The sequence below is a fragment of the Pundamilia nyererei genome, unplaced genomic scaffold (genome assembly GCF_000239375.1).
Source record: "Pundamilia nyererei isolate P.nyererei 1_Seehausen unplaced genomic scaffold, PunNye1.0 scaffold00170, whole genome shotgun sequence".
NCBI classification, from domain to species: domain Eukaryota; kingdom Metazoa; phylum Chordata; class Actinopteri; order Cichliformes; family Cichlidae; genus Pundamilia; species Pundamilia nyererei.
Window position 1 is genome coordinate 431,397 of NW_005187571.1, and position 21,852 is coordinate 453,248.

At 42.5% G+C, this 21,852-nt stretch overlaps 4 protein-coding genes across 4 annotated transcripts; 1 reads left to right on the forward strand and 3 right to left on the reverse strand.

The window, feature by feature from the left end:
* Positions 1 to 927: 927 nt before the first annotated feature.
* On the reverse strand, positions 928 to 6,138 carry LOC102212755 (leucine-rich repeat-containing protein 17). Its single transcript, XM_005745946.2, has 7 exons — positions 6,074 to 6,138; positions 3,685 to 3,886; positions 3,126 to 3,602; positions 2,831 to 3,045; positions 2,064 to 2,219; positions 1,465 to 1,606; positions 928 to 1,376 (listed from the first exon to the last, which is right to left on the reverse strand). Exons 2-7 carry the CDS (start codon positions 3,807 to 3,809, stop codon positions 1,097 to 1,099), a joined length of 1,395 nt encoding a protein of 464 aa, XP_005746003.1. The 5' UTR covers positions 3,810 to 3,886; positions 6,074 to 6,138; the 3' UTR covers positions 928 to 1,096.
* Positions 4,718 to 10,180, forward strand: fbxl13 (F-box and leucine-rich repeat protein 13). The gene is made up of 12 exons (XM_013914075.1): positions 4,718 to 5,138; positions 5,381 to 5,481; positions 6,004 to 6,133; positions 6,557 to 6,655; positions 6,748 to 6,868; positions 8,413 to 8,575; positions 8,654 to 8,773; positions 8,894 to 9,017; positions 9,108 to 9,188; positions 9,496 to 9,630; positions 9,737 to 9,900; positions 9,984 to 10,180. Exons 1-12 carry the CDS (start codon positions 4,944 to 4,946, stop codon positions 10,096 to 10,098), a joined length of 1,548 nt encoding a protein of 515 aa, XP_013769529.1. The 5' UTR covers positions 4,718 to 4,943; the 3' UTR covers positions 10,099 to 10,180.
* Positions 10,181 to 11,974: 1,794 nt separating this feature from the next.
* fam185a (family with sequence similarity 185 member A) lies at positions 11,975 to 16,078 on the reverse strand. The gene is made up of 8 exons (XM_005745947.1): positions 15,541 to 16,078; positions 15,344 to 15,453; positions 14,207 to 14,299; positions 13,852 to 13,990; positions 13,018 to 13,059; positions 12,834 to 12,929; positions 12,594 to 12,728; positions 11,975 to 12,441 (listed from the first exon to the last, which is right to left on the reverse strand). Exons 1-8 carry the CDS (start codon positions 15,974 to 15,976, stop codon positions 12,329 to 12,331), a joined length of 1,164 nt encoding a protein of 387 aa, XP_005746004.1. The 5' UTR covers positions 15,977 to 16,078; the 3' UTR covers positions 11,975 to 12,328.
* A 1,292-nt stretch (positions 16,079 to 17,370) lies between these two features.
* Positions 17,371 to 21,846, reverse strand: LOC102213322 (adhesive plaque matrix protein-like). Its single transcript, XM_005745948.2, has 2 exons — positions 19,902 to 21,846; positions 17,371 to 18,884 (listed from the first exon to the last, which is right to left on the reverse strand). The coding sequence occupies exons 1-2, from the start codon at positions 21,643 to 21,645 to the stop codon at positions 18,175 to 18,177; spliced, it is 2,454 nt and encodes an 817-aa protein (XP_005746005.1). The 5' UTR covers positions 21,646 to 21,846; the 3' UTR covers positions 17,371 to 18,174.
* Between the last annotated feature and the right edge of the window lie 6 nt (positions 21,847 to 21,852).

A 21,852-nucleotide genomic window follows, 5' to 3' on the forward strand; every position in this document is an offset into this window, starting at 1 on the left:
TATATATATATAGCCACTCACCAACACTGACTCCACTCACCAGTTGAAGCGTCTGTTTGTGTGGAATTTGTTTCTGTCCTCGGTTGATGAACAGTGTTTCAGCATGACTATGTTTGGCTTTGGGTGCTTGTTCACATCTGGCAGAGGTGCCAGCAGACCCTGTCAGAGGGCCAATAACATCAAACAGAAAGCGAGAAAGTTGTATTTATACAAAAAATGGTGTCTACATCCTATGTCCACGTCTGTGTTTTATAAAAAATATTGTTTTTATTTTAAGTATGCTTCAATGTTTGGTTAAAAGTTTACAAACCTAACTGTAATATTTCATCACCTCATGGCAACAACATTATAAACCAGAGTTTTACTGTAACTCCCTTTAAGTATTCAGAGAAAAGTCAAGTGTCATTTGTCTGCTGTTTTTCCATGTGATTAAAAAAAAAGATGATTTGTTATGTTAATCCTCAGATCTTTCAGTACTTAGAATTACAAGACCTGCTAAACTGTGCTGAAGTATGCTGCACATGGAAATCTATCATCCAGTCGGGCGTGTTGTGGAGTCAGGTCTGCACTCAGAGATTACTTCTTGTGTTTAATTTATGATGCTGTTAAATTTTTTTTAGTTTAAATAGCAAGAGTCTGGATGTCCCCTAATTGTTGCTCTTACTAGATCAACCTATCTGTGGCCAAAGACTGGATAACAGACAGCACAGTGAAGAACATTCTGCAGAGTTACCGTTTATTTGTGACCCATCTTAACCTGCGTGGCTGCACGTCCCTGCAGTGGTCCAGCCTGAGATTTGTCAGTAAGTGTTCAATGCTGGATTTAAGGTGGTTTATATGCAGGTGTGCAATGATCAATGCAATTTGCATTATGATTATGATTATGATTATTATTATTATTATAACCACAATAATGAGTCAAACTAATCAAAATGTCGATCTTTATATATTTGAATTACAAACACAACACCGATAACACATAAAAGCAACAAAAAAATAGTTTTTTCATCTGATGCAGACTTTTTGCTTTACAAATTACAGAACAGGTTAATGAAGGCAAAACAAACAGCCTTTAAGGTTCATATTTTAACTTGAGTCAGGACAATCTGATGATCTGGTATTTCTGCGGCACCCTCAAGGCGCTCGGCTCCAGCTCCTCCTCCTCCAGCTCTGCCTGTGCTTCCATCAGTGTGTTCCAGAGCTTGGGGTCTGTCTGGTCTTGATCTGGCCTGCTTTGCTGCTTTGGACACTCTCTGTTGTAAGCTTTCACATACTCCTCCACGCTCTCCCCAGCATATTCCAGAGGAGAGTAGCACACCAGGCCTGAAGGACTCACTCCTGGATGGAGGCTTAGCCAGTAAACCATGTATTGAATGCTGAAAAAAGGCAGGGAGTTTTTAGTTAACTTGTCAGCATTTAACATTGAAAAAAGATGCTTATAAAAATTTGAGCTGAGGAACCCACCTGTAGTCACACACCCAGAGGTTTCCTTCCAGTTTTAAATGTAACAGGAAGTAGAGGTCTTCAAGAACCCCGTGCTGGACAAACGTCAGGTTGTTGTTTGACAAGTCCAGCTCCTGGAGATGCAAGAGCCCAGTCAGAGAGCCTGAGAGTGAGAGAGAGAAAGCAGAGGTTCATGGGCACAGCTTCCGTTAGCTTCTTGACTCTCTCAGTATAACTATATGAAGAGCAAAAGTAGTGCAGTCAGACTTTAATATAAATGCTCAGCCTGTCTTCAGTGTGTGTCTGAATAACTTCACCACACTGATCACTTTGTCTTCAACCTCCTAAGCTTTCCCCACCATAAATTAAATTATTACAGTATACAGAACGATGGCAGAACGCCCGCTGTCTCTGAAAACACAAAATGGGAAACAGAAGGCGGCAAGAGTTGCATAACTGTTCTTAACCTTTTGACTTTGCATATCCATATGGTATCCATCACATAAAGAAAGTGGCGTATACAAATTTGCAGTTGTGCATGTGGATACAAACCTACTGAGCGCCGTACATGCTGTTGTATTCCCTGATTATTAGAAAATAGGTAATAATAGCATGCTTACCTTTGTCCAGGTGCTCCATGTTGTTATTGCTGAGATTAAGGGTTCGGAGACTCTTCGCGGCATGAAAGTCTCTAGCTTTGAGGTGACTGATCGAATTATGCGACAGGTCGATGTGGACAACGTTGTCGGGGATACCTGAGGGCACCTCAGTTAAACCTGAGCATAAATAAATGCAGAAAAAGCTTTATCTATATGTTCAGCTCAATCTTTCATGCATTCAATTCAAATTGGTCAAACCCAAGAGTGCTCCAAGAAGTCAGCACAAGTTCCACTACTGGATGATTAGTAACTAAAATGTAGCGCAGAGACAAATTGGAGTTCTGTTTCTATCCAGAAAATGAGTTAAACACTAAAATCCAGGCTTCGGGCCAGCAGGATGATAGTAGTACATCTAATTTAGTCCTTTTTTGGACGCACTACAAATGGTTTTCTATTTTAATAGGACTGTTCTCATAAAAAAGCCAGATGTTGGCTTTCTTTTCAAATTTATAAGGTGACAAACTCCTATAAAGTGATAATATAAGAGGTTAAGTAAGCACACATTTGCAAACCCACACGTGCATGTTTGCTTGTTTTACGTTGGGTTGTGAAAATTCTTTGAGTGAGTTGTTTAGTCATCCCAGCCAAGCAACAGCAATATTTAATCATGAGCATACTGACAGTCGCAGGTATTTTTCCTAACCCCTCTCTTACATAACAAAAACACATGTGATAAACCTCTCAGGAAATGGCTCAGAGGAGAGGAGGGTAGAGTGCAGAGAGCTTGCCTCGGTTACTGCAGTCCATCCGTATTTGGGGGTAATGGTAGGTGAAGCAGACTGTAGTAGCATCTGGTTTGCTTCGAATTGAACTGGGCTCTAAAACGCCCGTGTAACCCGTTTCATCACTCTGTTGGTTGTTGGCCGGGTCTGGTTCTTTACAGAGTAACTCAGGATCAACGTGCTTCAACTTCATGTTTTTTAACCAGATGGGCTTGGCACACCTAGCAGAGGGGACATTTGGACACTGAGTAATGACTTAAAAAGTGCACACTACATATTGAGTTTTGTTGGAATCACTTACCTGGCGTGGTTTCCTAGATTACGATTGCTTGGCACCTGAAGAGTGCGTACAAGACTATCAATTGGGCAGAGACAGTTCCAGGGGTTATCATATAAACGCAAGTAGCCAAGGTTTGGCATGGGGATGAGAACCTCCTCACTAAGTGTTTGGAGGCGGTTGTGCTGAAGCAGCAGGGTGGTAAGCTTTGTCAGACCCTGGAAGGCCCCATCCTCCACTAGAGAGATCTGGTTCTGCTGCAGGTCCAGACTATCTAAATTCTCGTATCCGAGGAAGGCTCCATCATGAAGGACTTTAATTCGGTTACGGGCTAGAAGGAGGTGCTTGGGTTTGTTGGACCATGTGTTTGCGGTGGGAATAAAAGAGAGACGCCGTTCTTGGCAGTCTACAAAGACATGCCCAGATTCTGGTGACTCTAAACAGTTGGGTGACACAAGACCAGATGGGCCTGACCTGCTGTGACGGCGAGGACCTCTTGCCCTGACGATTAAAACACAAACAGCTGATTAATCTGTGAAAAATGGGCTGCAGAAATCAAATTAAATGTAGGAGTAATCCATACCTGTCCCGTGTGAGTTTGTGCCTTGCTCCTTTGAGGCCTCTGCCCTTTCCTGGTTTTTTCATCTGGATGGATGGGAGCAGCAGGAGGAAAAGGCAGAATAAGAGGAGAGGGGGGATTGCACGCATCCTGAACCCTGCAGGGGGGATTGTCTCTTCAGCAAGATGAACTGGAGTCAAATCAGCTTCTGATGAAAGTTTTCAAACTGGGAAACGGAAATAACAGGTCAAAGGGCAAATTTGTTATTGTTGATTGTACACAGGAGCTGTCATCCCTGCAGAAGTGAGAGGTAACACACCAATCTGTTATACCATTATGACCAATCACAGGTGAAGTGAATAACACTTATCTCTATGTTATCAAGTGAGTGAACATTTTGTCCTCAAAGTTGGTGTTAGAAGCAGGAAAAACAAGCAAGCGTGAGTATCTGAGCGAGGTTGACAAGGGCCAAATTATGATGGCCAGAACATCTCCAAAACTGCAGCTTGTGGGGTGTTCCTGGTCTTCAGCGGTCAGTACCTATCAAAAGTGGTTCAAGGAATGAATATGGGAGGCCGAGGCTCACTGATCCTTGTGGGGAGCGAAGGGTGGCCTGTGTGGTCCGATCCAGCAGACGAGCTACTTCAGCTTAAACTGCCGAAAAAGTTAGCGTTGGTCCTGATAGAAAGGTGTTAGAATACACAGTCCATCGCAGTTTGCTCAAAAATAAACTAACAAGGGGTACATGAGTATCAGAACTGGACCATGGAGCAATGGAAGAAGGTGTTCTCGTCTGGTGAATCATGTTTTCTTATAAATCACATGGTTGGCTGGGTGCAGGTGTGTCGCTTACTTGAAGAACCCCTGGCACCAGGACGCACTGTAGGAAGAAGGCAAGCTGGTGGAGGCAGTGTGATGCTTTGGGCAATGTTCTGCTGTGTTCTTTCAGCAGGATAATGCACCCTGTCTCAAAGCAAAAATGGTTCAGGAACTTTTTGAAGAGCACAACGATGAGTTTAAGTTGTTGACTTGGTCTCCAAATTCCCCAAATCTCAATCTAATTTAACATCTGTGGGATGTGCTGAACAAACAAGTCAAATCCACGGATCCCCCAACACACAACTTAGAGGACTTAAAGGATTTGTTGCTAACATCTTGGTGTCTGATACCACAGAAACACCTTCAGGGGTCTGGTAGAGTCCGTGCCTCGATGGTCAGGGCTGTTTTGACAGCAACCAACACAATATTAGGCAGGTGGTCAAAATGTTATTCCTGACTGGTGTATGTACAGCTTTAAAATACAGTGGATTACTATGACAATACTTGTTCATTCATTAAGATACAGTCATAAAGTATTTCAAAAAATATTCAGCATAGTACAAGTAAACATGTATCTGTTCTATACTGCTCACTGTTTTATTGCAGGTGAATGCAGAAACCTGCAGGAGCTCAATGTGTCTGAGTGCTTTAATGTTACAGTAAGTGAACATGTTAACAACGAACATCTTAAAGCTACAGAAAAATGCATCTTGCTTTTGTATGTGCACATTTACAGTTTTCTAAAGTTTGACTTTGATTTTCTAAACCTTGACAAAACCCTGATTCTAATTGATTTCATCCGCCGATAAATAAACAGGCAATGGTCAGTTTTCCAAATATAGATTCTAGTAACAGGTTCCTTCCTGGTTGGATGGGAACATTTCAATCTCTCCTTTTGTAGGATATGATGGTCCAGAGAATTTTGGAGGGCTGTCCCTGCCTGCTCTACTTGAACCTTTCTTGCACCCTCTTAACAAACAAAACTCTACAAGAGCTGTCCAGGTAGGTCTCCATTTGTGGTAAAACCATCAGTGATTTAGACTTTGTCAACAGAATAGATTTAAAAGATGCTACAAACGGTGTATCGGTGTGCATAATGTTTCTTTCTGATGGCATCCCGCCCCTCAGGTTCCAGAATTATCTACGTGTCTGTTTGTCCAGTTGAAGCCCACAGCTGGCTTGTATTTCATGTCCGAAATGAATGCGGTCTGTGCCAGCAAAATGATTTAGAGAAACAGATGCTACACTGCATAATTGTATGACAGGTTGATCAATTTCCGTGATGGTGTTGCTCTCTCACAGCTTGTAGTATTATGCAATGCTATCTGATTCACATTTTCCCACAGAATAATGTGAGGATGCTCACCTTTAATTGACAATGACATTTTCCTTTTTTTATGCCAAGGCTTTCTTTTCAAATGTAACTTTTTTGTGCTAAAAACAAACAACCAAACAACCAGCTATGATCTGTACAAGGCTCATTAACACAAATAATTTGCCTTCATCATTTCTTACATCTAACAGAAACTGCCTGAGCCTTCAGTATCTGAGTCTGGCCTACTGCGATAGATTCACAGACGAAGGTTTTCTGTACCTGGCCACAGGGAAGGGCTGCCACAATCTCATCCACCTCAACTTGTCCGGCTGCACCCAGGTCAGTTGATGTGTTTCTCTCAGCTGCTCCACTCAAATTCAGCTGAAAACAGCAAATGGCTTTTGACCTCCTCAGTCCGTCTTGAACAAATCCAGTCACTCGTCTGTTTGCACGTGTTCTCTCTTGTTCCTGGCGTTGCTGGGGTTTGCACTCGGGGAGAGCTCCGAGCGAATGAGCAGAAGAGAGGAAAAGGCAGCTGTGGCCAAGCAGAGGTTTGGGTTGGCCCACCCACTCAGCATGTGTACACTCTGTAACGTAACCCACGTACTGCAACATGAAAGACACTCTTCTGGGAATGCGTATTAGTTTGCTTCCAGATGTATAGTTTTATGGGGCCCTGAAAATTCTGTGAATGAGGAAAAGTGCATCCAGGAGACTGATTAAGATGAAGAAATAGACACAGATTTTCCCCTCTCCTCCTAGTTGACCGTGGCTGGGTTCAGATATATTTCTGCTGGATGTCCTGCACTTGAAGAGATTGTGATCAACGACATGCTCACGCTCTCAGATAGCTGTGTCCTGGTGAGTGTAAATCATGGCACATGAATGTGTCTTATCTTGTGCATAATTCTTTGTACCCACACCCTTAACCCCATGTTGCTCTTCTCTAACAGGCCCTCCTTACCAGATGTCACTGCTTGTCTGCTATTTCTCTGCTGGATGCACCACATCTTTCCGATATCGCTTTCAAAGCTGTTGCTGAAGCAGCCAAACTGAAGTCTTTCAGCATAGAGGGTGCGATCACATCCCACAGTCTTCATTTCAATACACGCACAGTGGGGGAAATAATTATTTGATCCCCTGCTGTATCTGTAAGTTTGCGGCTTATAAAGAAATGATCAGTCTCTAAATTTTATGGTAGCTTCATTTAAAAGGAGAGTCAGAATATCAAGGAAATATCCAGAAAAAACACATTACATCAAAGTTACAAATTGATTTAAGTGCCATTGAGTGAAACAAGTATTTGAATAATTCATGATTCCACAGATTGGTTGTGTGCCCAAGTTGCACACAGATTTCAGTCAGTCAAACAAAGATACTCCTGATTGCAACTCATTATATGTACAAAGCACACCTGTCCACATAATCAGTTTTGTCCATTCCAACCTCTCCACCATCATAGACATGACCAAAGAGCTGCCACAGGACATCAGGGGCAAGATGGTAGACCTGGGAAAGGTTGAAATGAGGTACAACAACATCAGCAAGAAGCTTGGTGAGAACTATTAGTGCAATTATTCAGAAATAGAAAAACTATAAAATGATCATTGCTCGTCCTTCATTCTGGAGCTCCATACAAGACGATGCCTCATGGGGTGAAAATTGTGTGTGGATCAGCACAAAACTACACAGGAGGACCTTGTTAATCAGCTTGGCAATAGACTACGCCAGGGGTGGGCAATTCCAGGCCTTGAGGGCCGGTGTCCCTGCAGGTTTTAGATCTCACCTTGGGTCAACACACCTGAATCACATGATTAGTTCGTTACCAGGCCTCTGGAGAACTGCAGGAGCTAATTTAGCCATTTAAATCAGCTGTGTTGGTTCAAGGACACATCTAAAACCTGCAGGGACACCAGCCCTCGAGGCCTGGAGTTGCCCACCCCTGGACTACGCCATAATGGATTGAACCCACATGGTCCCCCTGCTCAAGAAGCCACATGTAAGTTTTGCCAGTGAACATCTAAATGAGGCTTGGGAGAAAGTGCTGTGGTCAGATGAAACTATAATCAAGCTTTACAGTATTAACTCAACCCGTTACGTTTGAACAAAGAAAAGTACTGAGTATGACCCAAAAAATACCATCCCGATAGTGAAGCATGGACTTGGAAACATTATCCATTGGGACTGTTTTTTTCTGATACTGGTACAGGACAATTCTACAGGACTTGAAGCTTTGAGTGCCCAAGCAGAGGCCAAACTGAGGAGTTGGCCAAAGTCTCTCCTAAGATGTGTCCTAACCTGGTGACCTACCTGTGCCTGCCAACACAGGTTTCTCCACCAAGTATTAGGTCATGTTTTGCTTGGGGTGGAAATACTCATTTCACTCAATGACATTAAAAAATCAATTTATAACTTGTATGTAATGTGTTTTGGTTGATTTCTGTCTTTTTCCATTAAAATGGAACTACAATAAAAATTAAGAGGCTGTTCATTTTTTTTCAAGCGAGCAAACTTAAAATTTCAGCAGGGGATCAAATAATTGTTTCCCCATTGTGTGAAGAGTTTTAATACTGCTCCAGTTATTCTCCACTATGTTGTACACAATGCTTGTGCGTTAGGCAACTACCAGCTCACAGACTTGATCTGGAACGCCCTGTTCAGAAGCTCACCAGGTCTCCGCAGGCTCCACGCAGCAGAATGCCCCGGGATGACTGACGCAAGCCTCAAATCTGTAGCCTCCCTCCAACATCTGCGGTATCTTAACATCTCGTATTGCAACAGGTGTGTGCTTGTTTGTGATGACCGAAGTCTCACTTTTCATACCTTTTTCTTTACATTTCTTTAAATAATGTGTTTCAGGGTGACTGATGTTGGGGTGCAGTATTTGACTAAAGGCTGCTCAGCAAATGAACTGCAAGAACTGAATGTCAGTCACTGCAGTCACATCACCGACATCTCTGTCATGAGGATTGCACAAAGGTACACACAGTTACGTCTCTGATTATATGACAGGTTTTTTTTTTCATGAGTATTTACCCAGAACTGAGCCTAAATACTATCATAAAGCAGCTTTTGTTTGCGTTTTTTCCAACTTGTTAGGTTGTGTAAACTTCTCCATCTCAATCTGAGTTACTGCGAGAGGCTGACGGACTCGGCCGTGGAGTGGCTGGGTGGGAGCTCTCTCTGCTCACTTGACCTCAGCAGCTGCAACATCCAGGATCAAGTACTGTTACCATGTTTGCTCTTGTTTTCACGCATTGCTGAAGATTTGAATTTGAAGAACAGCCTGTAACTTGGGTATTTGCATTTTTAGGGACTGGCCACTCTTGAGGGAATTCCCTTGAGGAAATTGGTTATTGCCAAGTGCTTCTCTGTCACAGACGCTGGAATTAAGGTGCATATTTATCTGGAATCTCAGCCAACTGTTCAGCGTCCAAGTTTTCTTCTTCTCACATTGTTTTATAACATTGACAACTGATGGGAATTACAATTGTATCCAAACCTTTTCCTGGACTAATGGTTTTACAAAATGAAACCCTTCTCTTTTTCCACAGCTATTTCAAAGAATCTTTTGCTTTCAACAAGCCAACACCATTGAAGAAATGATTTCCAATTTCCTCCATGTTTAGTCCTCATTTATTTTCTAATCAGTAACACTTCATCACACATCTCTCATTTTCTTTGTTTCTCACAATGAGCAGAAGCTGTGCAAGAATGTGACAGACCTGGAACATGTCGATATCTCTCATTGTGTGGCTCTGTCTGACGCAGCCGTCAGAGCCTTTTCGTTTTACTGCAGAGGCCTGGTCGCACTGCGGATGGTCGGCTGTTTTAAGGTATAAACGTGCACATTACTAAGGCATTTAATGTTACCCAGTTGAAGGAACTGCCTTTCTTCTTGTCATTTCATGACATTTTTTCATTTTTCTCCCCCTGCCTCAGATGACCGATATGGCCGTGCAGTATCTGACAAGTGGATCTCAGTACTTGCGAGAGCTTGATGTGAGTGGTTGTGTTCTTCTCACAGATCTCACACTTCGGTACTTGGAAAGAATTTGTCCTCCACTCAGTTCCATCACGATGGCCTGCTGCAGCGGCATCTCGAGGTACGGCATGCTCTTAAAAGTTCACAGCAAAGCTAAACTCCTGCCCAAAACTTGAACCGATCGATGAAGGTGTGTTTCCTCAGGGCAGCTGCCTCCAAACTTCAGCCACGTGTGACATACTGGGAGCACAGCAGCGACACCCCTCCATACTGGTTTGGATACAACATGGGGCATCTGGTCACAAAACCCAGCAAGTGATGATCCATCAGAAGTAGCAAAGCAGTAATCAGTAATGACAACTGCAATAAGTCCATGCAGGAAATAAACAGAATTTTACCTGTGTGGTCTTTCTGGTCTGTACCTGTTGGGACAGAAGCCTACAACACAAAGTTTTACCTGCTTTGCTGACACATTTCATCAGTTTCCAACAGCACAGTTGAAGTGGTGTACTAGTTTACTTCAGGAGCCAGTTTGCGGTCCTATCTATTAATAATATAGCAACCTTTTCTCACTGGAAATCCTATTTATATGCACAGTTTCTCATGGACTTGATGTTTCCGGCCATCATTGGTCTGAAATGACTGAATTCAAAGTTTGCTTCAAATTCAGAAATGTCTCAACATAATCTTTAGAACAGGGGTCTCAAACTTAAATGAGTCGTGGGCCACTGCTGGCACTGTCATCTCATTGGAGGACCACTTTAGTCTTCAAGTAGTACAAAATCAAACAAGAAAACTCCCACAAATATTTCCAAAAATGTAGTGTTTCGTTTTTTTGTTTTCATTTCAAATATTGTATAACAAAACTGCAAACGTGAGTGGGTGAGGTGGACTGCAAGTGGGCCCCAGGCCACAAGTTTGAGACCCCTGCTTTAGAAGTTTACTGTTCCAATTTTGGGTGATGTACATTTTATCCCATAGATGGTGAAGCTTTTTTCTACTGCTTCCTTATTCCCATCTGATTTATTTTAAATACCAGATGTCCTTCCTGACACAACTCCAAAGGAATTTGGCATGGACCACACTATAGAGTCACTACTCAATTTGAATTTAATGGCAGAAAAGCATCTCATATTTGACAGAGTGCCATTTTTACCACTGTGTAGCATCTCCTCTTTTAACAACAGTCTGTTAATGTCTCAGAACTGAGGAGACCAGCTGCTGGACGTCTGGGAGAGGAATGTTGTCTCATTCTTGACTGATATAGGATTCTGACTGCTCGGCACTGCTGGGTCTGACGATGATGATCCACCAAATGTTTTTAATAAGTGAAGTCTGGACTTTGGGTCAGTTCAGCACTTTTCTACTACGAAGTCATGCTGTTCTAACAGATGCTGAACTTGCTTTAATGAAATTTGTAGTTCTTCCTGAAAATGAATGGCGGTGCATGTTGTTCGCAAACCTATATGCATCTTTCAGCGTTGACGGTACTTTTCCGTGTGCGAGCTGCCATCAGTCACTAATGAACCCTTATACTGTTAAAGATGCAGGATTTTGAACCGAGCACCGACAACAAGCCAGATGGTCGATCCTCTCTTTAGTTCAGAGGATACAGCATCCAAAAGTTTTTAAAAACAATTACAAATTTAAATTTGTCTGACCACAGAACAGTATTTCACTTTGCCTCAATCCATGTTTGATGGGCTTTAGTCCAAAGAAGACAGTGGGATTTCTGTATTATGTTCACGACAGAGCTTTAACCTGCATTTTTGGATGGCGCTGCAAACTATGACCCGTTTCTGGAAGGGCTCCTGAGCCCACGTACTGATTTTCATGACAGAATCGTGTCTGTTTTTAATGCGGTGCTATCCAAGAGCCCAAAGACCACACGCAGCCAGCATCAATTTTTGGCCTTGTCCTTTGCGCAACAGAGATTTCTCCAGAGTCTCTTTATAATATTCAAGATATTTACAATTTTATGTTCAGGAACATTATTCTAAAATCGTTCCACAGTTTGCAGATTGGTAAACCTCTGCACGTGTTTACTTCTGGGAAACTGCGTAAAATGTTGTACTTGAACCCAATCATGCTACTGACATGCTGCTAGCTGCAAAATTCAGTTTTAAAGTAATATTTCCAAATATGTGACTCTATAATTAATTAGAGGTGAACACAAGGGTAACAGTGGAGAGGTGCAAGGTATTCAACGGTGCTTTCATAGTTTGAGGTAGCTTCCAGTAACATTCGGTAAACTTGGACAAAAAAAAGAAAAAAAGAAAATATGAGCAAAACTTTCTTTTTTTTTTTTTAAACATCCAAAACACTCCAACGGTTTTGTGCACACATAATCTCACTGCAGTCTGTATGTACAGTGGCTTCTTACACACATAGAACATTTGTAATATACTTCAGATTATAATGCAGTATATCCTGCGTTAAATAAGCATTCAGTCTCTTACAGCTGCAGTAATGTTTGGCTCTTTCTTGTACATTTTTTAAGTCCCAGTTCAGCGATGCATCATTATGATTCTAGGAAAAAAACGGGACATTCAGCTGACTAGCCTCCGGGACTCAAACCAGCTTTGTACGGTCAGTCTGATGGAGCCTCTGTCTGCTTGAGCTTTAACCCACTGATTAGCCGGAGACTCTACATTCATGTAGCCTGTAAAAAACACAGAACAGGGCACATAAAAGTAGGAGGAAAACAAAGCAGAGGCGGATTATGAACAGAACATTGTGTATGGGATTACTTGTTTTAGGATATGGCATTAACTGTGCCACAGGGAAGCGTTATAAAGAAGGTTACGAGCTTACCAGTAACGGTGGTGTGGCCTTCAGACGTGTTGTTTTCTACTCCATGGAGAACAACCTCTGGGCTGATATCCACCGACGTCCCACAAAGCCTCACCCCAGCTCTTAATGAGGACGGCACACGCACGCTCACCGCTCCTACGTAAGACACAGAACGAAGGAGAAAAACAATATGACTCAAAAGATGTAACAAAGAAAGTTGTGTCAAATAAAGACAAAGTTGTTCTTGTAATGTGTGTTTACCTTGCTGACTGTGAAGCTCAGCACTGCCACCGTCTCCCACGTAGACATCGATGCCTCCGCTGTCAGAGGAAACCTTCAGGAAGCTATTTGAACCATCTGAAAAAGCAAAGCCTCGGGTGTTTTGTTTTGCTTCCACTGACGGAGACCATATAAAGGGCAATGTGCAGTCGGTCGACTTGCTCACCTATAACTGTATCTCCACACGCGTTCTTCACAGTAGTCTCACCTTTAATTAATGAAAGCACATAATTAATGATAACACTTCTAAGACTGTAGATATAACAAGCCTGCAGCTCTAAGTCAACAAGATAATTGTTTCCATGCATGTGTTGGAGTCTGAGGCTCATCATTATCAGGAAGAAAAGGAAACGTCTGCATCAATGGTGCATTTTTCTTACTACACATCACAAAGCTCTGATCTCATCTTGACTTTGAAGAATTAGTCTTCTTAAAACTACATTGTTTCATAGCTTTTCAGAAACGAGTAACAAGCTGGATAAGCGGATAAATTACAACCACATTGCAGTTAAAATCACCTCTGATCCGAGCCCGGGATTCCAGACATACCAAAGTCCTGCTTTACCAAGCAAGTAACATAAAGCAGCTGAGTACAAAATGTGCTGCAATGTAATATAGTGTGTAGAAAATAGCAACCTCTTTGTGCAGATTTACCCATTTTGTGTTACTTTAGATTATTATTGCCTGTGTGTTAACCTGCCAACAGTATTTTAATACTCAGGTCGGTTGTATTTGTTCCAATTTCACACACTGTTGGGATCAATAGCTGGCAATGAGATCTTCATTTGATATTTTTATCCACTGGCAAAAAATATATACATTTACTTAAAAACTAAACTATCATAATCTAAACAATCTAATGTGTAGTAGAGTCTAAGTATTTAATTACTTATTGGCTCACTTTGCATTGGACTCTGGCTTTCGTAATAACCACACATGTAATTTCATTAAGATACAAGTTTTTATTAAAAATGAATGATGGACGCTCGCTTTTGCTCACCGTGCACGTGCCCTAGGTTCACTCTCCCCGAACGGGATGAGATGCAGGTGGACTCCGCGTAGATGGCTTTGACCTTCAGAGGGCCGTGCTCTGTTGACACATTCATCTTGGTGCCCTGGAGCTTCTTGACATCCACTGCCTGTAAACGTACAACTGATCACTACACAGGGATGTACATGATGTATAATCGCAGCTTTTTTGATGTTGTTTGTTTTAAGTAATAGCCTCAAAAAAAAAAAAAAAAAAAAAGGAAAACATGAAACTCAACACTGCTAACGCGTATTTCAGGGTACTGCTGCCCCCTAATGACTGCTGAGTATAAGGACTAACACGTAGAAATAACAGTCATCCTTACACTGTCTCCGCCAGTGCTGATGACCACATTGCCATTGATAGTGCCCACACCTGTAACATGCCCTTCGTGGGATTGCACCTCAACCTGATGAGCCTGAAATAAGACAGGAAAAGATGAGAAAGGGCGCTCTTTTCAGGATGCTCACAGTTTGCATAGAGAAGACAGATGATTTGAAATAACAGAAAAGGAACAACTGACACTGAACAAAGGTGGTGGCCTACAACATAAACTGCCAGCCACCTGTGATCCAGTCTTGAGATGTCTTTCCAACAACTTGTACCTTGACCGGTGTGACCTTAATGACTCACAGGACAATTTTCAGGACTACCTCCAAAGGGTGTAACTTCAGGTATTTTGACGTAAAAAAAGACTAATTATACTGTGAGCCATTTCAAGTATTACATTAGTAATTTAAGTAGTGCATAATTTCCAGGATTGTTAAAAAAACAAGTCCTCATGACATATTTTATATGTAAGGCAAGGCAAGTTTATTTATATAGCAATTCAATTCAACAGCAAAGTGATTCAAAGGGTTTTACAGAGACATTAAAAAACAAAAACAAATAAGAACCATAAATAAAAGAGGACAGCTGAATAGTGGAGCATGCATGATGCACATCAATATAATGGATCATGCAAAATGTAAAAAGGCAAGGTGAAGCCACTACAATATAAAGGTGCAGGGCATTTACAGTGTAAGATGGGGAAATTTTGTTTGTCTTTTCACTAAAATACCCAAAAACTACACATGACTGAAAATTGCTTGGAGTTTAATTATTTCTTCGTTCCTGTAAAAACTTGAATTTTGAGCCAAGTCTTTGCAGGTAAATATAACTGCATCGTAAATTCAGGTAAAATACATGGAAAATCAGTTTAATTGCAGGGGAATTACAACCTGATTCACAGGCCAGTGAAGAAGTCCACTTGCCTTCAGCTCAAGTGTTTAAGGATCAACAGTCACAGTCAGTAAATGTTTTGATAGATGAAGGTCAGGGCCGAGCTGTTTTAGCAGAAGAGTGTGTGGTTTGGCTTTGTCTTTGTAACATAAGCAGGCTGGAGAAAGACATAGTGTGGGTAAATTGCTCCAACAAGTAGGACCGACTAATTGCAGGCCTGACATGTGTTGCCAATACCCACCTTGACAGAGTGCAGCAGGCAGTTCCCCTTTTCTGTTCGCACCTTGCAGATATCACACTCCATATTCTTAACTTGCACGCTTCCCTTTCCTTGAGTAGTAATGAAGAGATCTGACAAAATTTCACATACAGAAATTATTCAAAGACGCAGAGCGCAGAATCACTTTAGTGTGGATCCCCTGTCATAGACACACTCACTGCTTTTGATGGGTGCAGACATTTCGATGGACACGTCGCTGTCCACCGTCTCAGCGGATATTAGGAGCTCTTTGCTCCGGTCATCATAGTGGACCTTTAACCGGTCCAGACTGACTTCCTGCTCCTTGTCTGGCCCGTGGACTGTTATGAAGGCTCGATCAGCCTCGGGGTAGGTGTGCGGGTCCAGCGGGTGGATGGATATGTTGCAGCCTATCTGTGCGCGCACCGTGGTGAAGGGGCTCACTGACAGATCCCACCGCCTCAGAGGCTGCTTCACCTCTTCATGAGCAGGAGACTTTAGAGGGGCAGAGAACGAGAGCGAGCGTGGAGTGTGCAGAGGACACCGGGTGGGTGTGAGAGTCTTGGGGCTGACCGTCAGGGACCAGCAGCGGAGAAGCCCGACAGACCCCCGCTGACCTGCTGATCCCCAAAACATCTCGGTAAATCAACTAATCCACGGCTGACTGTAGCCACAAGACCCACTATAAACACGCCATTCACTCGAGATCCGCGCAAGCACGGTTTCAAGACAAAACGTTTCCGGTATGACATTTCAGATTAAAAGCTTCATGAAGAATATGTGCACAAGAGATCCTAAAAACTGTATATACTGTGTTTACAGCACCTCGGTAATAGCTCTTTCAACACTAAACTCTTATTCATTTACCTTTCTGTGCAATATGTTTATGTTTTAAGCAGAAACACTTGTCCTGAGGTTTGCAGTGAGAAAGTGCTTCGTTATGGGTTCAGAAAAAATATTTTTATTTCAGGAAGACAGTTTTCTGGGCACATTCGCAAATCCGGTCCGCATTAAATCCTGACTCTGGCATCTGCCAGTCATTTATTGTATGCATTAATTAATCACAAAGATATCGTCACAGGATTGAACTAATTTTCTCGAGGTGGGCGGATTGATCTAAATAGCAGTATTATCGATACTGTTGGTATCATATCATTGTAGCACTGTAGGATCGATACATTGTTTCTATCATCTAAGTTCAGTGTATCGTCCACTGAACAGTGTGAAATTAATGATTTATTTGTTTTAATGAAAAATATAGCTCAAACATCCACTATGAAAAGCATCTGAACCTTTTTTGTGTTTACTGTCATGTCTATTTTAGTTATAGTCTATAGCACATAATTAGCACGTTTTGTTAACTAATTATTAATCACAGGGATTTGATGGTCATTAAAATTTTGGATCATACCAAAATCTACTAGTAATTTCTCAGGTGCTGACACAAAGTCAGCGTAACAGGACCTATTGCCAGGAATCGGCTGACAAACTTTATTGAATATTTCTAAACAATCTTTCAAAAGAAACATCATATTTGCTTTGCACTAAGCTCAAGCTTTCCAAAACCTCTGCTACTCTCTATGCTCTGTGGACTGTCCAATATTAAAAATCATACTTTTCCACATCACCTTACTTTTTATTTAAGTTTATGATTTTGGGTTGAAGGGAAAGTAATTGACTTCTGGTGTTGCTCCGTGTCACTCTCATACGCTTAACAAACCGGATGTAGAGTCTTGCGTAAACGGCGCAAACTTAGAACCTCCCCTCTACCGGTCCTGTCCAATCAGTAGATTACGCTATCAGGTCGGAAGTGACGTTAGGTTCGTCGCAAAGAGTGTGGAAAAAAATGAGTTTGGACCCCTGTTACCGAAGCCTAATATGGTGGAGGTGTTGCAGCCCGTCATGAGTCGGAAGACCCTGGTGTTGCACTTCTAGTTATTTTTAATTTAGCTATATTTGTTATTGGATTTTGGCTAATCTGTGCTGCTGATTATTACAGAGGAAAACGAACTGAATGCAAATGCTTCTGTAAACTCATTTTATTCATTTTAACGAAACAAAAGCATTCAACACACCACAGACAGCTTCAATCTATGAACTGCCCTTCCAGTACATGTAATAAAAGTCTCTTATGCTACATACCCGTCACGGTGACCAGATCCCAACATACTACATGTGGGGCAAACCATTTGTTTTGTTACTGACGAAATAAATACAAATAATTACACAAAAACTATGCTGGTGTCAGGGTTGGCATCGGTGTGATAGGAATGACGATTTATTTGAAACCGATGCGTATGTAACGAGCTTTCTAGTCTTTGTGCACTCCTATATTTCCTTATTCTACAGTCCTAATACTCCTACTTGTCATTTCTGTTTGATAAGGACGCATCCACGGATCGCCACATCTCTGTCTGAGCCACATGTTTCTTAAAATGCGGGGCCTTGATTGGAGTGGAGGGGGGCAAAAGGATAAACATGCCATGCCGTGAAGTGGGGCACCTGGTCACCTTGGATTCATATCACTGGTAGAAAAATAACTCTTCACATGAAGATTTCCTTCATTTTCAAATTCCCCTCTCGACAAAAGCAATGTTATCACTTTATTATGGAAAGGTTATAAAAGAAACTAGGCAACCCTGCTTTTGTCACTAGTATATACATCCTGTTATTGTAAACAACACATTATAGAAAACACCACAGGGCGGCAGTATTGCCTTACTGGTTAAATAGTGTGGAGCGTACACTAGATTTCATTAAACTTTTATGGAGTATCCTGCGGGCTTATCGTTGACGATGGTATTTAAACCCTTGTTTTCTTTTCCCAGCACATCTTATGGCACAAAGTCTTTAGGTCTGATCATCATCCTCACTCTCTTAAAAGACTGTCTCTCATTGGTGGGGTAGTACTCTGATAATATGTTGTGCCATGTCCCCCAGAAAATCCCATTCCGCACACCTTTGTACCTCCCGTCGTAATATCTCCCGTTAAGGTTTGCGCTCATGCAGGCGTCAAACCACCAGCCGGAGCTGTAGTAGGCCCCGCAGTTCCCGGAGGGGTAGCGGTCGTGGTCCCTGTCCGGCGTGGTGAACGCCCTGTTGCTGTGATCGTACTTTTTGCTGAAGCGGAGAGCATTACCTGCGGTGCCCGAGTAACTGCCTACTGTCAGTCTGTAGCGCAGGCGTTCGCTGGCCACCTTGAACTGCTCGTACTGCGCATACCCCGTCAACCCGTCAAAATCCTCCAGCTCCACCCGCAGCACCATCTCCCTGTCGCGGGTCAGCAGGTGGATGATGTTGTTGCCCAGCCAAAACTCCCCTCTGTCAAGCTCCCCGAAGCCGGATTGGTATTCTGCCCAGGTGCGGTTGAAGTTCACGCTGCCGTCCTGGCGGCGCTGCAGGACGGTCCACCCTCCACCCTCCTGCTCCATCTCGCAGTACACCGAGAAGCTACTAGTGCGGAGGTCAGGGGTCACCAGGTAAAGCCCGCTTTTTGTTTTTCCCCTGAGCAGGTGATCTGAGCAGTCTCTCGGTAGCATGGTAACTGTAACACAATGGAAGAAATGACACATTTCTTAAAAAGCCAGTAAGCCCTGATTTATTTAAGCCCTGTTTTTCTCTCATATTCTCTCTCTCATATTCCAGGTGATATTATCATCTCGCAGCTGGGATTTATTCGTGAAATGAGCTGGCTGAGGTCACGAGTGCATCAGGTCAGTGGCTTTTCCACCATAAAAAGAGTTAGTGTGTGAGGGCCTTCAAAGTGGACCTCCACGGTAGATGAAAAGATATCGTTTAAAACAGAAATGGTGTTGGAGGCATACACGTGAAGGAAGTTTAATAATTTCACCTTTAAAATACTTGATTGTCTAGTCCAACTTTCCTATATTTTCCTCCTGACTTTTTTAAAAAAAAAGGGTGAAATGAGGCAATAACAGGCAGTTAGAGAAAGAAAAGCATGCATTTAAAATCCTATTAACCTTCTGTTTTTACTCTATGATGTCATGGATGCTGGTAAATGTTATTTTAATTAATTGCTGGGGGAAAATAGCCACTTGTTGAGTTCACTCTCTGTAAACAGCTCTCCACAAAAGGATGGTTTAAAGCTGTTGGTCTTTGCATAGTTGTGGTTTTATCTTTAGTCATGACATTCATTAGGAGCGACACATTTCACACACATGCAGATTCCTCCTTTGACAAATAATAGCCAGTGATGTATGATACAAATCTGCCCACATAATTATATTATGAGGATCATTAGAGTTTACTATGAGATTGTATTGCTTAATTCCTTTCAGCTTAAGTCATTATTAGTGGTCTTATTTATGTCTTTTTGAGTAGTAATAAAGCAATAAGCATTCAGATACTAATGTGGCACAATTCATTGCACATTTCTCGGCCTTGGGACCTTGAATGTATGCGTGCTTCGCATTTCAAGCCCAGTATAATCTGCATTGATCACTAACATGTCTTGCAGCTGACTGGCAGAAACAGTTTACATTTCACAAGCACACAGAGACAAAACAGGATCAGTGTGATAGAATAAAACAGAATCTCTTGCCTTTAGGTGGTTTGTCTGTTGGCAGTTTGCCGTCCGTGTTGTCAGGCCTGATGCCTCCCTGGTTCTCTTCTGAGTGGTCTTTGTGGTGTATGTTTGGTGGTCTGCCATTAGGACTCAGGCTATTATTGAAGAAAGCAGCCACCTGGTTGATTTTCACTCGTAACTCACGTGCACTGGGAGTGGAAGCCTCGGCAGCGAGCTCGGGGTGCTCGGGGCCAGGGGTGGTCGCAGTTGTTGACCTGAAGTCAGGGCTGGGTGGAGAGATGGTGTGAGATATGGGAGAAGGAGATGTAGAGAATGCAGGAGCTATTTCTTCCATCTTGTGATGTTTCTCAGTTTGTGTGTCTGAGCCAGAATTTGTCTTTGACTTTGAGGATCCTGGAGTGGTGCTAGGGATAACACTTGTGAGGATCCCACTGATGATTTTGTTTGGCTTTGTTGTCATTGGGATTGATGCTGGTTGACTGGCTGTTTGTGGCCTCAGATCAGACACAATCCTGTTGTTTGGGCTCATAGTGGAATCTTTAGGCTGACTTTGAAGGTGAGGGAAGGCTCCATTTTCCAGACTGTTGGAGGTCTTTGGACCTGGAGTGACAGTTTTACTTAGACTGGGATTGAACTCTCTGTCCCCTGGGGAATGAGTCACTTCAGCAGTATGCTTTATGGGGCCAGATGTAGAAGGCGTGTTGATTTGAGAGGTTTGGGTGTAATCTGAAGTAGTCCAGCTGGTGTTAGGTGGATCTGTTTTGGTCTTTGGACTTAGCTTTGGTTGCACTGCTGGTTTTGGCCTTTGAACTGGTGGTGCTCCTGGCCTAACTGTAGGCATGCTTCGTGGTCGGTAAATGAAGGGAAGCCTTGGTTTTGACGTTCTATTGGACTCTGCCCGAGGTGCAGGCTTGGCATTCAGATTAGGCGTTTCTCCAAGCTTAGGTGTTTTAAAGTTGTGACTGGTTTCTGGTGGTTTGGGGCCAGTTTTGGGCCTTACATTCGGTTTTGGCTTGAAGCTTGTCCCAGGTTTTGAATGGCTTGGTTGGTTGGGCACTTGATCAGGTTTGGGTTTTGTAGGGATGTTCTGTCTGGTTTTAGGCTTTTGGTTGGGGGGTGTTTTCATGATCTCAGGCATGGTTTTCTTTCCTGGTGTTGGATCTTGATTAGAATTAGACATGTGTGATGGATTTTCATCAGATGTCTCCTTTTGTTTAGGTTTTTCTGTGTCGCTAGCTGTTGGACTTTCTTTTGATTCAGGCTCTTGGACAGGTTTGGGTTTTGTGGAGATCTTCTGTCTGGCTTTAGGCTTTTGGTTGGGGGGTGTTTTCATTAGATCCGATATGGTCTTCTTTCCAAATGTTGGATCTTGATTAGAATTAGAGACGTGTGAGGGATATTCATCAGATGTCTCATTTTGTTTAGCTTTTTCTGCATAACTAGCTGTCGGACTTTCTTTTGATTCAGGCTCTTGGACAGGTTTGGGTTTTGTAGGGATGATCTGGGTGATTTTAGGCTTTTGGTTGCCAGGTGTTTTTGGTAGATCAGGCATGGTCTTTTTTCCAGATGTTGAATCTTGAGTAGAATTGGAGATGTATGAGAGATTTTCATCAAATGTCTCCCTTTGGTTAGGTATTTCTGTGTAGCTAGCTGTTGGACTGTCTTTTGATTCAGACGTTTGGGTGGGTTTAGGTTTCACGGGAATGTTCTGGCTGGTTTTAGGCTTTTGGTTGGGGGGTGTTTTCAGTAAATCAGGCATGGTCTTCTTTCCAGTTATTAAATCTTGATTAGAATTAGACACATGTGAGGGATTTTCATCAGATGTCTCATTTTGTTTAGGTTTTTCTGTGTATCTTGCTGTTGGACTTTCTTTTGATTCAGGCTCTTGGACAAGTTTGGGTTTTGTAGGGACATTCTGTCTGGTTTTAGGCTTTTCCTTAGGGGGTGTTTTCAGTAGATCAGGTGT

Bases quoted from the DNA above. Each gene is read 5' to 3' on its own strand.
- LOC102213322 (XM_005745948.2), bottom strand. From the start codon at position 21,645: ATGCCTGATTTACTGAAAACACCCCCCAACCAAAAGCCTAAAACCAGC. The intron at 18,885-19,901 runs GCAAGAGATTCT...ATTGTGTTACAG, and splicing joins AACAGACAAACCACCTAAAG to TTACCATGCTACCGAGAGAC.
- fbxl13 (XM_013914075.1), top strand. From the start codon at position 4,944: ATGTACAGCTTTAAAATACAGTGGATTACTATGACAATACTTGTTCAT. The intron at 9,631-9,736 runs GTATAAACGTGC...CCCCTGCCTCAG, and splicing joins GGATGGTCGGCTGTTTTAAG to ATGACCGATATGGCCGTGCA. The intron at 9,901-9,983 runs GTACGGCATGCT...GTGTTTCCTCAG, and splicing joins TGCTGCAGCGGCATCTCGAG to GGCAGCTGCCTCCAAACTTC.
- LOC102212755 (XM_005745946.2), bottom strand. From the start codon at position 3,809: ATGCGTGCAATCCCCCCTCTCCTCTTATTCTGCCTTTTCCTCCTGCTG. The intron at 3,603-3,684 runs GTATGGATTACT...TTTAATCGTCAG, and splicing joins CACAAACTCACACGGGACAG to GGCAAGAGGTCCTCGCCGTC. The intron at 3,046-3,125 runs GTAAGTGATTCC...CCCCTCTGCTAG, and splicing joins AATCTAGGAAACCACGCCAG to GTGTGCCAAGCCCATCTGGT.
- fam185a (XM_005745947.1), bottom strand. From the start codon at position 15,976: ATGTTTTGGGGATCAGCAGGTCAGCGGGGGTCTGTCGGGCTTCTCCGC. The intron at 14,300-15,343 runs GTGGGTATTGGC...GTCTTATTTCAG, and splicing joins GCCTGCTGCACTCTGTCAAG to GCTCATCAGGTTGAGGTGCA. The intron at 12,930-13,017 runs GTGAGCAAGTCG...TTGCTTTTTCAG, and splicing joins GTGTGGAGATACAGTTATAG to ATGGTTCAAATAGCTTCCTG.